The following is a 15,518-nucleotide window of genomic DNA, read 5'->3' on the forward strand; positions in this document are numbered from 1 at the left end:
CTGAGCAATGCTTAGAAAATGCACAACGAATACTAAAAACACAAAATTTCAACAGGCGCTCTGTACTTTTAACTGTGCATTGGACTGAGGCCAAATACTGAAAGTAAATCCCATTTAGTTTAGTGGAGTTTATTTCCATGTAAACATGTTTAAGGCAGCAGCCTGACACCCGGATCCTAAGCAGGATGGTTGCAATCCCAAAATGCAGTGCACACATAAGCAAAACCAGCACATGTCGTAAAAAAGGCTTTGCTCGCTGTTTCTGTCCCAGATAGCTACCATAACTAAAGAGACAAACTATTCATTTTTTAAGAGCCTCATTCTTTGGCAATGATAACTGCTGTTGTAGAAATGGCAAATGGAACTTTGCTCTGCATGAAATTCTGTTCTGTGCACATCACTCTTATTTTTTTTTTTTTATAATATTTTTTATTACGTTTCTTTCCAAATTTTATACATTACAAACAAATAAGGAGTTTACAAGAAACCTTTTTTTTTTTTTTTTTAACAAAAATCCCAACTTGGACTTCCCCACCCCTTCCGATTCTGCGTTCTTTATATTAACAATGTCAGCAATTTGTTACCTTATGTCATACCTTATTGTAACTTTTACATGTTATGTATCTATATTCAATGTATTATGTCCCAATTTTTATACCTTTAAAATAAACGTAACATGTTCAATTTCATATTATCTCCTTTTCTCTTTTATCACTTAGTTTACTATTTACTTAATCATAATTGCTAAAGCGTATCATTTCCAAATCATGTACCGTCTTAAGATTCATACAGTTTGTAATACTTTTGCAAGTAGTCTTTAAACTTTTTCCAGTCCACCTCAATTGTTTCTACATCCAAATCTCGGATTCTGCCGGTCAGTTCAGCTATCTCCATGTAGTCCATCAGCTGCATCTGCCATTCCTCCAGCGTGGGTAAATCTTGTGTCTTCCAGTTCTTTGCGATGAGTATTCTTGCTGCTGTACTGGCATACATAAACAAAGTTCTGTCCTTCTTTAACACTTTCTGGTCTACCATGCCCAACAGGAAGGCCTCTGGTTTCTTGGGAAAGGTATACCTAAATACCTTTTTCAACTCATTGTAAATCATTTCCCAGAAAGCCTTAACCTTTGGGCATGTCCACCAGAGGTGAAAGAAAGTCCCCTCTGCTTCCTTACACTTCCAACATTTATTGTCAGACAGGTGATGTATCTTAGCTAACTTGACTGGGGTCATGTACCACCGGTATATCATTTTCATAATGTTTTCCTTCAAGGCCGTACTGGCCGTGAATTTCATTCCGGTGTTCCATAACCTTTCCCAGTCTTCAAACATAATGTTGTGTCCAACATCCTGTGCCCATTTAATCATAGCAGATTTAACTGTCTCATCCTGTAAATTCCACATAAGCAGCAAGTTATACATTCTAGATAACAGCTTTGTCTTTGGTTCTAACAATTCTGTCTCTAGTTTCGACTTTTCCACCTGGAAACCAACTTTTTTGTCCATTTTGAAAACCTCTTGAATTTGAGCATAATGTAGCCAATCTCGCACCTTATTTTTTAGTTTATCCTGGCTCTGCAACTTCCAATTGTCTCCAATTTTTTCAGTCAATTCCCAATATTTCGGCCAATAGGCCTCCATATTGGGTCTTTTTCGGGCCTTGGCCTCCACTGGTGATAGCCACCTCGGAGTTTTACTCTCTAGTAAGTCTTTATATTTCATCCAGACTGCAAAAATTGCTTTTCTGACAATGTGGCTTTTAAACAATTTATGTGCTTTAACCTTGTCGTACCATAGGTATGCGTGCCATCCAAAAGCATTATTAAAACCTTCCAGATCTAGGACATCGGTGTTTTCCAACAAAAACCAATCTTTCAGCCAGCAGAAGGCTGCAGCTTCATAATACAACCTCAAGTCCGGCAGGGCAAACCCCCCTCTTTCTTTCGAATCTGTTAATATTTTAAACTTTATTCGGGGCTTTTTGCCCTGCCAGATAAATCTAGATATATCCTTCTGCCATTTTCCAAAGCAATCCACTCTGTCCACGATCTGTAAGGTTTGAAACAAAAATAACATTTTCGGCAACACATTCATTTTTATAGCTGCAATTCTTCCCAACAAGGAAAGTTTCAATCTTGACCAAATTTCTAAATCCTTTTTAACTTCCAACCAACATTTCTCATAATTATCCTTAAATAAATTCAAATTCTTGGAGGACAAATAGATCCCAAGGTACTTCACTTTTTTAACCACATTCAGTTCTGTTTCTCTCTGAAACCCCTCTGTTTCTGTAATTGTTAAATTTTTGGTCAGAACCTTAGTTTTTTGTTTATTCAACCTAAATCCCGCCACCCGACCAAATTCAGATATAAGTTCGAGAGCTCTTTTTGTACTGGATTCTGGCTCCTGCAGTGTCAAAACTAGATCATCTGCAAAAGCTTTCAGTTTATATTGTTTCACTCCGACCTCTATCCCTTGTACCAACCGGTCCTCTCTGATCATATTCAATAGCACCTCCAGGACTGAAATAAATAACAGAGGGGATAGAGGGCACCCTTGTCGTGTCCCTTTTTCAATTTTAAATTCCTCCGTCACCACATTGTTCACTATTAATTTAGCTTTTTGTTCTGAATAGATTGCATATAATCCATTCTCAAACCCCCGTCCCACTCCCATCCCCTCCAAGTTCTTCTTCATAAACATCCAAGATATATTGTCAAATGCTTTCTCCGCATCAATAAAGATTAACACCGCCCTTGTGTTCCTGTTAGTCTGCAAAAGTTCTAAAATGTCAATGATGTTTCTAGTGTTCTCATATAAATGTCTACCAGGGAGAAAGCCAGCTTGGTCTTTATGAATTACTTCATTTAAGACTTTTTTAAGTCTATTTGCCAAAATGTCTGCAAATATTTTGTAATCCACATTTAGGAGTGAGATGGGACGGTAGTTTTTAAGCTGAGTCTTTTCAGATTCTGACTTAGGTATCAATGTGATGAAGGCTTCTTTCCACGTTTCTGGTGCCCTCTTCCCATCCATAATCTGGTTACATACCTCCAACAAAGGTTGTATCAAATAGTCCTTCAGAACCTTGTAATATTTGGAGGTAAGTCCATCCGGGCCTGGAGATTTGCCTAGTTGCATATTCTGAATGGCACCTTCAATTTCCTGTGTGGTTATTATAGAGTTCAAGATTGATCTTTTATCTTGAGTTATTTTTGATAGTCCATTTATCTTTAAAAATTGATCTATCTCTGATTCTTTCTGGGGCCCCTGTGCATACAGTTCTTTGAAGTATCTGTGGAAGCACCTCCTAATTTCTTCTGGTTTCTGTACGGTCCTTCCATCAATCTCTAGATTTGTTATCGTGTTTAGCTTTTGTCTTTTTTTCAGCTGCCAAGCTAGCAGCTTTCCACATTTATTTGCTGATTCAAAAGATCTTTGCTTCATCTGTTTTATTTTCCATTCAATCTCCTGATTGATCAATTTTGAGTATTCTGCTTGGTGGAATTTAATTTCTCTCAGCACCTCCTTGGACTTTGGTTTGGTTCTCAGTTTTTTTTCTCCTTGGTGTATTTTCTCCAATATTTTGTCCTTCTTTCCGTTCCAGAGTTTTTTCTTGATTGAATTCTGTTGTATCAGAAACCCTCTCATAACAGCTTTACTTGCGTCCCAGATCGTTCTTTTTTCAACTGTAGTATTCAGATTTATCTCAAAATAGTCCTTTAATGTTTTTTGGGCCTTTTTCACAATCTCTTGATCTCTTAGTAGTGTGTCATTCATTCTCCATCTGAAGGAACCGGGTTGAGTTAATCTAAGTTCTATTTTCAAGGCGTTGTGGTCGGAGCATGTTTTTGGGCAGATTTCCACCTTTTTAGTCTTGGGTGCCAGCCCCCTGGAGGTCCAGATTTGGTCGATCCTTGACCAAGACAGGTGGGCCTCAGAGAAAAAAGTTCCTTCTTTACCTAGGGGGTTCTTTGTCCTCCATATGTCGATCAAATCCAGATTGTCAGTCAGTTCGAAAAAAGTTTTGGGCAGTCTGCCATCAGATGTTAAGTTTTGGTTGTAAGACTTATCCATATGTGTAGACACCACTCCATTCATATCTCCCATCATTATGATGTTAGCATAGTCCAGATAGTCCAGCAACGTCTCATGCAGCTTCTTGAAAAATTCTGATTTCCCGTCATTTGGGGCATAAATTCCTAATATCAATATTTTTTCTCCTTGGGTTTGAATTTCAATTGCCAAAATTCTTCCTTGTTCATCCTTAAATAGAAATTTAGGTATCAGGCTCTCCTTAGCATAGATCACCACTCCTCTTTTCTTTACTTTGTCAGACGAAATAAATTCTTGGCCTAATCTTTTATTTACCAAAACCTTCCTGTGGAGCCTGGTCACATGGGTTTCTTGTAGGCAAATAATGTCCAATTGTTCTTTCTTCAATATGTAAAATAACTTCCTTCTTTTCTCCGGGGAATTTCCGCCATTTATATTCCAACTGAGTAGCCGCAGAGACATCCTGAACTATTCTGCTACACCTAGAGCGGTGTATCTTCTTTCTCTTCTGGTTCCGAAGGTGCAGGTATTGCTCCACCTGGGTTGGGTATAGGCCAATTAGCTGCTGCTTCTTTTTGGAGGTCTTCTCCGTGGTCGTGCTGGAACTTTTGTAAGTCCTCTGGTGATCTTATTTTAACCTTCTTCTGTTTGTAAGTGAATGATAGCCCTTGTGGGAACTCCCACCTATAAGGAATTGTGTTGAGTCTCAGTAACTTAGCCAAATCTGAGTAGGTGGCTCTCAAGTCCAATAACTGTTTAGGAATATCTCGATAAATTTCCACCCTTTTCTCTTGTATCACAATTGAGTTTTTGAAGTGTAGGCCTAGTATTTTGTCTCTCTCCTCCCTTGATCTCAAAGCTATTAGGCAATCTCTGGATCTATCTTTTCTTACTAATCTTCCCAACCGAAAAGCCGATACAATTTTAAAATCAATATCTTCTTTTAAGTCCCAGAACTTTGTAAACTCTGTTGTCAAAAGTCCTTTCAAATCTTCTTGTTCAATTTCTGGGACTGCCCTTAGTCTAAGGTTGGTCTCGCGATTTTTCAATTCCACCAACGAGAGATAGGTTTGTTGGTCCCCTATCTGTTTATGAAGAGGCTTGACTTCCGCTTTAACTTCCTCGACTTCTTTTTTAGCTGATGTTGCAATTTGAACGGCTTCCCCTGCCAGTTTACGATTCTCTTCTGTTGCTCCTTGCAATTTTTCAATTGCTTGAGTATGTTGGGAAACCTGATCTGTCAATTTCTGAATCGAGGATGTTGCTTGGTCAATTTTTGTTGATTGATTATCAATTTTTTGATTTATTGCTGACAGTTGTTCCAAAACTTGTTTCAGTACTGCCTCCGCTCCTCCTGCTGCCATATCTTCCTCTTCAGATTTTTCAGGCTTTTCGGTTTCTACTTTTTGTGTCGCAAGCACAGCTGGAACTGATAATCTACGTCCCTGAGTTAAAGTTGTTTGCAAAAGCTGTGCTTGCTTTTTTGCTTTCTCTTTCTCCTTAGCTTCCTTAGCTTTGGCTGCTCTTGTCTTTCCTGTGCCACTCATCAGTCAACGTTCAAGGTCAAGTGTTGTAATCCCATGGGAAAGGCAAGTCCAGAATTAAAAACAGTCTATTGGGAGAAGGTAAACAAAAAAAACTTTCCCAGGCCTCTGTATTCCCAATGTCCTCTAGGGGGAGTGCCACCAAAGTTTTAGTAAGAAGAAGGTAACTTTCCACAATTAAAGTCTCTTTGTTCCAACTTTAAAAACAATTTTAAAAGCAAATTAGTTCCAGCACGCTAAAAAAAGAAAGTCCTGCAGAGCCCTTTTCAACATATAACAAAGTTCCAGCAAGGTGCCTGCAATTGTATCCACTTCAGCTAGATGAGCTCAAAAGTTACAAAAGTATCTGGAAGCTTGCAACAGTTCCGCAGTTTAAACAACTTTACCCGGCCACCCGGGAATTTGGGGTTAGAGTCTTCCCTTGCCCTTGGGGTGTCCGCTCCAGGTCAATTTTATGCTGTATTTATTCTTTAAAAGTGAAATTCAAATGTGCACGAAAGTCCCGATTTAAAGCTTCAAAGCTTCCCTGTTCACAGCGCTTTCCGCTCTTTAGACCGTCTGCTTTGATCTTGAAAGCAGTGTCGGAAGACGGACTTCCTCTTTCTCGTCTCCCGTTTTTAGCCAAATTTTCCGATTTAATTTGTAAAATCTTAAGTCCTTACTCACGGGTTTGATGTTTCAGCCCGATGTTTCTTGGAAGAAAGGTCAGCGCTCATCCGTGACAGCCGCGCGGCTTCGCCTCCGCAGAAAGAGCGATGAACCCACAGCACCGCTCCCCCTCCTTCACTCCGGAGCCCCTTACGGGGTTCCTTTCGTGATTTCGGGGTCGCTCCAGGTGCCCGCCGGGTCCCACGGCCACGGACTCACTCTGCCCGTGGTTTATCTTGATGGGTTGCCGCTGCGCCGTCGCGAGCAACCCTTTTCTGCGGTGCCCCTCTTCAGAGCTCGAAGAGGTCCGCCATCACGGTTTTGCGCCGCCTCCGGAAGTCTCTCTGTGCACATCACTCTTAGATCATGCCCATTCACTGGAAGTAAATCTTATTAATTATAATGGGATATACTTCTTTGTAAAATTACTTAAGATTTGTTATGTAAAATAGAAATGACTGAACCAGTAAGAAATGCTGTGGTTAACCACCCAAAATGAATCACCCTATGTTTATATTTAATCCAACATTTAACCATTGAAATAACTTAATTTTTGCTAACTGAATGCAGATACTTGCTAGACTATTCTAGGAATCTGAATAATAATTTATAAATGGACATTAGCAGCTGTATAAACATCTGTTAAATTAGCTTCTACACTTTATAGTTAATATATAAAATTTGTCAAATCCTATGCTTTCTTTAAAAAAATCTTTATTTGACAGAACCATAGCTACTATGGTCTACTAAACTTGCAATATAGTTTCTTTAATGTACTACCTACATCTACAGAGCTCATTCTTTTATGGTTCAATCAGAAAAAAATGCAAACTTATTGTTTTCATAGCATAGCTTAAGCCAATAGGATGAGGTGGGAAAGCTGTAGCACTCCAAATGTTGCTGGAATACCATAATTCCAACCACTGACCATGCTGGCTGGGAGTTCAACAATATCTAGAGATCCACAGATTCCCTACCCCTGCAATAGAGGGGGGGGGATAAGCCAAGACCAACCCAATATCCATATATGAATCCATTTCCACAAAATTCTTTCATTGCTAGACTTTTCTTATGCCAAGTTACTTCTGCACCTGCTACATTAAGCTGTGACTATTTAGAGTTAAAAGCCATATTCTGTTATTTGCACTTCAGAAACTGATATAGCACTATAATTAAATAATACAAGTGTAATGCACTTTCAAATAAAAGTGCTTACTAGAGAAGCTACAGATCATATTTTTAGTCTAGTCCTCTTAAGGCATGTCTAACATACTGAGCCTACGTCTGCAGAAACAGGCCGGACGAATGATCGTGACGAGACAGACTGTCTTTCTCCTTGACCAAGAGTTCTCTTGCGTTCACGAACTAATGCCTTTTGATGTCGTTTCATTCTTTCTAGTTGTTCCTCGGCACTCATCTTGCCTCTTTGGTGATCTCCGGAGTATAAACGTTCCAAGGCACTCTTCGGTCTATCCTGTTAACAACAGCGTGTGATATTTAATACTTTTAAAGCTGTATCCTAGGGACGAAATCCAAAGCTCCTGTTCTACATACAGAATGGCTTCTGATCCATCAGAGGTGTCTGCTATTTTTTTTAAAAGGGGAGAGGATGGAAGCATCAGCAAAAATTGCCTCCCCTTTATTATAATAGTAGATGCACCTGCTAGACCATACACTGTACTGGATTTCCCTTTTTATTTCCAAACTGTAATGCATATACTCTAGAACAATTCTGTTTAGAGTATGTCACTATAAAAGGCTAAAGACAGTGACCAATCCTTTTCTTCTTTCAATGGAAACAAAAAAGCTGTCAGTTTCCCATACATTGTAACCTCTTTCTCGAAAGTAAATACGTCCCTATGCTGCAAGCACCTAATTTTACACAAGAGGCATAGGTAATTAACAATTCTGACAACTGGAGTTGCAATAACTATAAACCCTAAACTGAACAGAATTATATAACCCCGCCTATCTTATATTGTGGCTGAACTTGTTATATATTAAAGCAAAAAGCAACTCTGTTGATTAGATTTGGTATCCATAAAGATATGTGCAGAATTACCTTGGAACCATCTCTTCGAAATGTTGCATATGATGAAGCTGTTGATGACTGATGCAGTCTGGAAGTTGAGCCAGATAATCCTTTACAAAGGAAAAAGGTGCTTTTAAAGCAAAATTGTATTTAGGAAGAAATGTACTCAGTGCTTTCTAAATCTATTTTTTAATATATATATTTCTTTCTATCCAGGTATGTCCTATTAACTACATGTAAAAAGATCTGGCTGTCCTGATTTGTGAACAGGCTATATGCTCAAAACTAACAGCAAATTTCAAGAAAGGGGTGTTTGAAATGGAACAAGAAATGCAGCTATGAGGTCCTGGAAGCTAAATTTAGGTTGCTAGGTAGGAGGCTGAAAGGCAAGGCAACTTTCTCTGAAATGCAATGCTATCTGTCCCATACAAAGGGCCAGCTAAGCAAAGGGCCAGCTAAGTTGAAGGATTTATCGGTGTATGGATGACACAGCAGTGTACTGACAAATTAAAAACTAACAAATCACTGGGTCTAGATAGTATCCATACAACAGTTTTTATAGAGCTCAAATATGAAACACCCGATTTTCTTTTTAAAAAGATCTATTTAGAGCATTTAGCTCCCAGAGAATCTACAAGTAAATATTAGTGATAACATTATTGCTGATGGATAGATGTGGCTTCAGACTCAAGCTATGCAGATTCTTTTAACTGAATTGTTCATTCATCTCTGGTGTGAGTCACTAAAAGCTCTGCTTCTGGGATAACACAGTCTCAATTAGGTGGGTTAGTCTGCCAGGGAAAGGGATACAATGAAAGCTTAAGCACTTAGTATAGGACTGGATAGGATCCTTCTATCCCTGTCCCTTCTAGAATCATGTAGAGTTCTAACACACCCATGTATCAAATGGAACTAAACAGCTTTGAATCTATATTTATATGTACTGGTGAATCTCTTAACTTACCTCTGCTAGGTAATGTTTGGTATCTACTGTCAGTACCTAGAAAACCAGCAGAAGGTTGGCTCAGATCACTGCCTATTGTTTCCAGTTCAGGTTCACTCACATATGAGCGGAGTTCTACCTGTACAGATAAACACTTGATTAAATCAGATTGCAAAAATATAGGACACATTTTCATAATTTTGTTGGAGTCATATACTGTCTCCCTGAAGTCATCATATTATGTTTCATAATGGTCATATTTGAGGAAACATACTTTTTAAAGCAATACAACTACATTTGGAAAACCAGTGCCTGCGTGCTTACCCTGTAATCTCCGTTGACATACTGCCCTAGTTCACGGTCTCGTTTCCTTTCATCTGACTGGCGTTTCAGGCCCCGCACTGAGGTGTGCCTGATGACAGTGGCTTCCCTGGGAAGAGGTGGGACGGCTGGTGGGTGGTCATCAGGGCTGTACAACTGTGGAAGAGGAGGTCTTGGTGGCGCTTCGTCTTCCTGACACAATATTAAGAAGCAAACATGTCCTTTAGCCTGCGGTGTTCAGCCATTTCAACAGGCACAAAATGGGAAAACTGACATTTCTTTTGTTTAAATCCAAGAAAATAATGTGCATGAATTCTAACTAAATGGCCTGAACACAGCTTCAAGAATGTGTTTTGGGTATTTCTTCAGTCTTGTTTCCTGTCTTTCTTAAGCAGCGCCAACAAGTCACAGCATTACATCTCAATTCAGAGCATTGCAAAACTGAAGTAAAGAGAGTCAGAATAATATGCTGTCTGGTATCAGGCTTCATTACTGTATGTTGTATACACAAAGAAAACCCATTCCCAGATACTATTAGCCAGTGCTTCCCCCCCCCTAAAAGAAATGTTTAGAGGTACTCTCATTTTTACTCAAGGGAATTACCATTTTATAGTTCAAATCGGGAAAAATAAATACAGTAAATGGACAAAAGTACAAAGATTCACAAAATGTTTAGGGGTATGCATACTCCTGCGTTCTCCCAGAAAAAAGAACTGCTTTTAGCCCACTGATTACATGATACCGTAGTTATGACACTTACAACATTTGGCGTTAATTTTACAGGTGACTGAACTGGAGGCTCAACTTTTTTCATTTGCTGGGATGGCGAGAACATTCTAGGTTGCGTATAAGGCTGCGGAAGAAGTCTGACTTCTAAAGAGGGCTTGACAGGACTAGATGGTGAACTTTGCTGAGTAGAAAGTTTGCTGTCCCCTGACATGAGAGTAGATGATAATGAAGGCACTAGAGGTTTTGAAAACGAAGGCACTGTTTTTCTCTCTGCAAAGAGGAAGACATAATGCGCACAGATGTAGGTCAGAAACACTGAGGAATCCACATGCACAATATGAACCTAAATATAATATTTAGACACAGCACCTTAATGTTTATTGAACTACTTTTGGAAATATAAAAAGACATACTTTTCTATGTATGAACCTGACAGATTTCAGCAGGCCCTGAATGGTAACGCTAATGAGAAGGTGAGAGAAAAGTTGCCAGCAGTGCAAGATGGGATATGCTTTTGTTAGAAAAGTTAAGAATGATAAGCAGCCAATTTGAATGCATAATGTTGGACAATCTCCCATCATTATGCAGGATTAGAAGTGAACCAAGGAGATTCCTCTGTGATGCAGATATCATTGTCCTAAAATAACAGAGGCAACTCCTCAATGAAAAAAATGTGGCTGCCAAATTTAATTCTGGATAAGGAGATATAGCTTTTAATGTATGCATTAAATGTGTGCATTTTACTTACCTGGATTCTTTATAGACTCTATGATGACTTTATAGTTGGATTTGTTTGCACTTAGGCCAGCCGTAACATCTTCTATTCTCCATAAATCTTTTTGCATTTGGGCTTTCTCCTAATAAGCAATGAAGACCAGGAAGATGGTGAAGGAATGGCAAAAATATGAACAATAGTTACATAAGCACAAAACATATTTTTCCATTTATTTTGCTTTAAATAAAATGTTGTATATGGTTGCTTTGGCTACAAAACAGCATAGTTGAAAATGAGAGATCTCTTACATCATTTTTGCATGAGGGGACAATGGTCCTGACAGTAAAGTCTAACTCAAGGGCGGCAGCAACCACTGGTGTTGCTACCCTGCTACAAACCAACGCACACACAATGCTGATCCTGATTTGTCAAGTCTGTTCTTCTCATATGTGTGTGGGAAAAACAGCATTGTGGTTAGCATCTTTAACACTGGGCTTATCCTATCATGCACAAATAAAGAATAGTAATAGATAACCCAACCTACAAGATGACTGACACATGGAATTTATCTATGAGAAACAATTTTAAAAATCAGGTAAGAAGCTCTGCCTTAACTTAATACATTTTGCTCATTTATGCTCTCTGCTAGTTGTACAATATTCTGGATAATGTCATTATCCAGTATGGTAGTGTGCTACAATGAAGGTATTAAAGACAGATGGCAAGTAAAACACTTTTTCTCAGTGCTGGGCAGTTAGGTAGATTGTAAGTGCTATGATGTATGTGTGGCTGAAAGAGACAAAGTGTGAGTTTCTGGAAAACAAACATCCACTGGGAATGCAGTGATCCATGTGTAAATGGATGTAACTTCTGCCTATGTATGCGGGGAGCATTAGTTTTCACCAACCCTGCCCCTCAAGTAATAGCCACCTGTACCTCACCGTACACTGCTCCAGAGGGTCTGTGGACTGCAACCACAGTCTTTCACGGGGCAATGGGAGGACAGTAGGTAAGGGTGTGATAAAACCCTGATGTGTACATTCTGTTTGGGGTTCAAACCACTAAAATGAATGAAACTCAGAAATCAAGATAAGAGAGGCTTTATTCCTTTTTTTTTTTTTTGCTGTTGTTAGTGAGTAAACCCTCTTCTCTTTATATGTGCAGGTGTAGAAGTGAAATTTTTAAAAATCTCTCCAGACAGGCATTTGGATTTCTATTCCAGTTTGATATGGATTTGTAACAGTTTGATTTAAATCTGAATTTCTGGAATGTTTTATTGGTTAATATTTTTATTTATTTGCATGACACTTTTCAGAAGCAGCAAAATTAAAAAGTTAATACATTAAATAAGCAGAAATAATCTGCTTAATAACCTGTAAAGCCATGCCATTTTATCCTTGAGATGAACACTAATATACTGTTTAACCTGGGTGCAACTTCTGAACATCCTTTTTTCCATTCAAATACCAAACCTCCCCCCCCCGCAGTTTTTCCAAGAGCTTATTAATATAACAATGCAAAATGTCAAGGAGCACTCCCAAGTTCTCATCGAAATCTTACTTTTATCTCAAAATTAATTATAACTTCCTTTTAAGTAATACAGACTTTTTCTTTGTAATACATTTTAAGAGTTTGCTTGAGAGATGAAATTACAAAGGTCAATTTTGATCAATTCATGTCAGCAAATGGGGAATGTGCATAATTTTTTAAAAAAAGATTATATGAGATGCAATTTAAGAAATCCTAATTCCTTGAATGAAGGTCCCCGCGACCAAAAAGGAGCAATAGCCTGCTTGGCATAATTGGTCTACATTCCAAACATACATGTGTTTGTGTCTCATTACTAAAAGCAATCAAGTATGAATTTGAAAATAAATAATGAGAATATTGAAACTCTATGTAGTAAGTCTAAATGAACGCAGAAACACATGATGCTACCTCAAACTAAATTAGACCAGTGGTACCATTTATGCTGACTGGCAGCAGCACTCCAAGACCTCAGGCCTTGTGTGAAAATTATTTGCCTATTTGCCCGTTTCCTTCACTTATTCATTGCCAATCCCTCACTCCTAAAGCAGCTTTCCCAAGAGCAAAAAAGGAAGTCACTGGGCTACTGATACATGCTTTTTGGTATAACATGTAGGTTGCTGTTGAAAAAGCAGCCAGAACTGAGAGGAAAGGAGAGCTTACACAATGCATACAGCCTCAGAGTTTTCCTAAGGGAAAACAACAAATATAGCTTCCTGCACAGAGGTTCAGTTCTCTTTCTGATAGCTTAAAGGAGATACTGTGCATGCAGACGTCATGGTGGTGCATTATTACAGCACACTGTGGTGGAATCTACACGTGCAACTCTCCACAAGTGTGAGGAATTCAATATTGGTCTAAGGCGATTGTTCTGTCACAGCAAACATTTTGGCTTGCCAAATAGAATGATTCCCCCTCTTCTGCCCCTGCATGCTGTTCTGGGAATTCTCTCAACCTCAAAACAATTTCAGGGGATATGTGGGGCATAGGGAGGAGAGAGGGGAAAGCCCCATTGTGCAAGTGGAATCCTGGCCCCTGCATTTACCTCAAGATTCGCTCACATAGTGGGACAAGATCTGGCTACGCTGCCAAAGGGCTTGGGCACATTGTGCAAAAGCTGCTTGAATCATGAAGCTGAATAATCCTCACCTGAGAAAAAAACGATCTGTTCATTTGTTCCTGTAAGGCTTGCTTCAGCTGGTGTACATCTTTTTCCAGTTTCAGATATTCATTCCAGGCATTTTCCATTTCCTGTTGGCAAAGACAAAATATTCAGCTTTATCCTTTTATCCCCACCATCCTGTGTGTGTGGTGGGTCCATATGGATTCCCCACCCTTAGAGAAAGATGGAACCTGAGGTGTTCCTGAATGCTCTGGGAGACTGAATATACCCCCCACCTATGTTTTTAGCTGTTTCAGTTTTGTCTGTAAGTCACCTTGAGTCCCTCTCAGAGAAAAAGGCAGGATGATGATGATATTTCCCAGTGGATAAAGCTAATGAGCCTGTCAAAGCCCTGATCTCGCTATGCTCCCACATGTCCTCTCCAGCACTATGGAGCCAGAATAACATCTTGGTATTCTGGGGAGCTCCAGGATATGAAACAAGCCAGACAAAGACTAGAGCACAACTAATGCAAGCCTCACTTTAAAGCTGATGGGACACTGTTCAGAGCACATAATTGTGTTTACCATGCAGCAGTATCAGCTGTGAAGAAGGCTCATTTTGCAGTTTGCATTGCATCCTCTAGAAGGCGGCTGATGGAGTTCTTTTAGACAGTTCAGAGGTTACTGACTCACATTGTGGGGAGGAACATCTGGAACATTTGAGGACCCACTGGGATCAACTGGCTACACACTCTAAAGATAAAGTTTCTAGAGTTCAGAGTGATATTGACTCTGCAATTGTTGCCACTCTGGTTGACGTAACCAGTGCCAGAATCAATGATGTGTTGTGAGTTCAGTTTCAGCTGCCCTCTGGACCCCTATCCCTCCTGGCTTATTAAATCTAGCAGAGGGGGGTCTGACTGGTTGGGTCTAGAGCATCATTAATGCTTCACTGTGTGAGATGATGCTCCCCAATGCCTTTAAAGATATTTGTGTGGCAGCACCCAAACTTTGGAACTCCCTGCCTATTGACATCAGTCACGCACTTTCATGGTACTGTTTTCGGTGCCTGCTAAAACATATTTGTTTAGGAAAACCTATTCAGAAAACTAGAATGCTGACTTGAGTTTTAATCTGGTTTTTAGCTTATTGTTGATTATAATTATTTTTTCAATGTTTTAAATAGTTGTTTTAAACTGCTTTTCACTGATAATTTATTGTTTCATTCTTTTTGTAAACCGTTTTGAGGTTTTAGTACAATTAAGCAGTACAGTGGTACCTTGGGTTACAGAGGCCTCAAGTTACAGACTCCGCTAACCCAGAAATAGTACCTCGGGTTAAGAACTTTGCTTCAGGATGAGAACAGAAATCGTGCTCCGGTGGTGCGGCAGCAGCTGGAGGCCGCATTAGCTAAAGTGGTGCTTCAGGTTAAGAACAGTTTCAGGTTAAGAACGGACCTCCAGAACGAATTAAGTTCTTAACCCAAGGTACCACTGTATTTACATCTTGTGAAATACATAAACAAACAAACAAACAAACAAACAATAAAAGATATAAAATGCTGCAGGTTGATCTAAGCATTAAAGCAACTACTTTATGCTGTTTATACCAAAAACAAATATACTTTAGCTTACAAAACTATGCATTCTTACTTGGAAATTACACCCACTGAAACTGATGAGGCATTATTCTAAGCATATAAGAAAAGACTGGGCCTAAAGAAAATTTACTATGGCTTTGGATTCACTGGCTCCAAAACCTTGAGGATCCCTGAAGAGCTCAACTCTGGAAGTACTATAGCAATTTTTAAAAAACGAACCCATTTCAGTGGGTCTGCCATGAAAATAGAATTAAAATGACTGAACACTAAAATATTTGTCTATAAGTTAACTTTTGTAT

The 15,518-nt window shown here is 39.1% G+C and overlaps 1 protein-coding gene across 16 annotated transcripts in view; it reads right to left on the reverse strand.

Annotated features, from left to right (window-relative positions):
- The window catches only part of PLEKHA7 (pleckstrin homology domain containing A7), a 158,572-nt gene that overhangs the window by 17,288 nt on the left and 125,766 nt on the right, over positions 1–15,518 (reverse strand). For 13 of the 16 annotated variants that reach the window (XM_053392551.1, XM_053392575.1, XM_053392542.1 and 10 more), the window contains 7 exons: positions 13,665–13,766; positions 11,022–11,130; positions 10,305–10,543; positions 9,548–9,736; positions 9,245–9,362; positions 8,311–8,390; positions 7,522–7,722 (listed from right to left, as the gene is read on the reverse strand). In XM_053392551.1, coding sequence (XP_053248526.1) covers positions 7,522–7,722; positions 8,311–8,390; positions 9,245–9,362; positions 9,548–9,736; positions 10,305–10,543; positions 11,022–11,130; positions 13,665–13,766 — 1,038 coding nt within the window. Of the gene's footprint in view, positions 1–7,464; positions 7,723–8,310; positions 8,391–9,244; positions 9,363–9,547; positions 9,737–10,304; positions 10,544–11,021; positions 11,131–13,664; positions 13,767–15,518 lie in introns of those variants that run through there. The other 3 variants (XM_053392509.1, XM_053392607.1, XR_008331093.1) reach the window with 3 other exon arrangements.

The sequence above is a fragment of the Podarcis raffonei genome, chromosome 1 (genome assembly GCF_027172205.1).
Source record: "Podarcis raffonei isolate rPodRaf1 chromosome 1, rPodRaf1.pri, whole genome shotgun sequence".
Classification (NCBI taxonomy): Eukaryota; Metazoa; Chordata; class Lepidosauria; order Squamata; family Lacertidae; genus Podarcis; species Podarcis raffonei.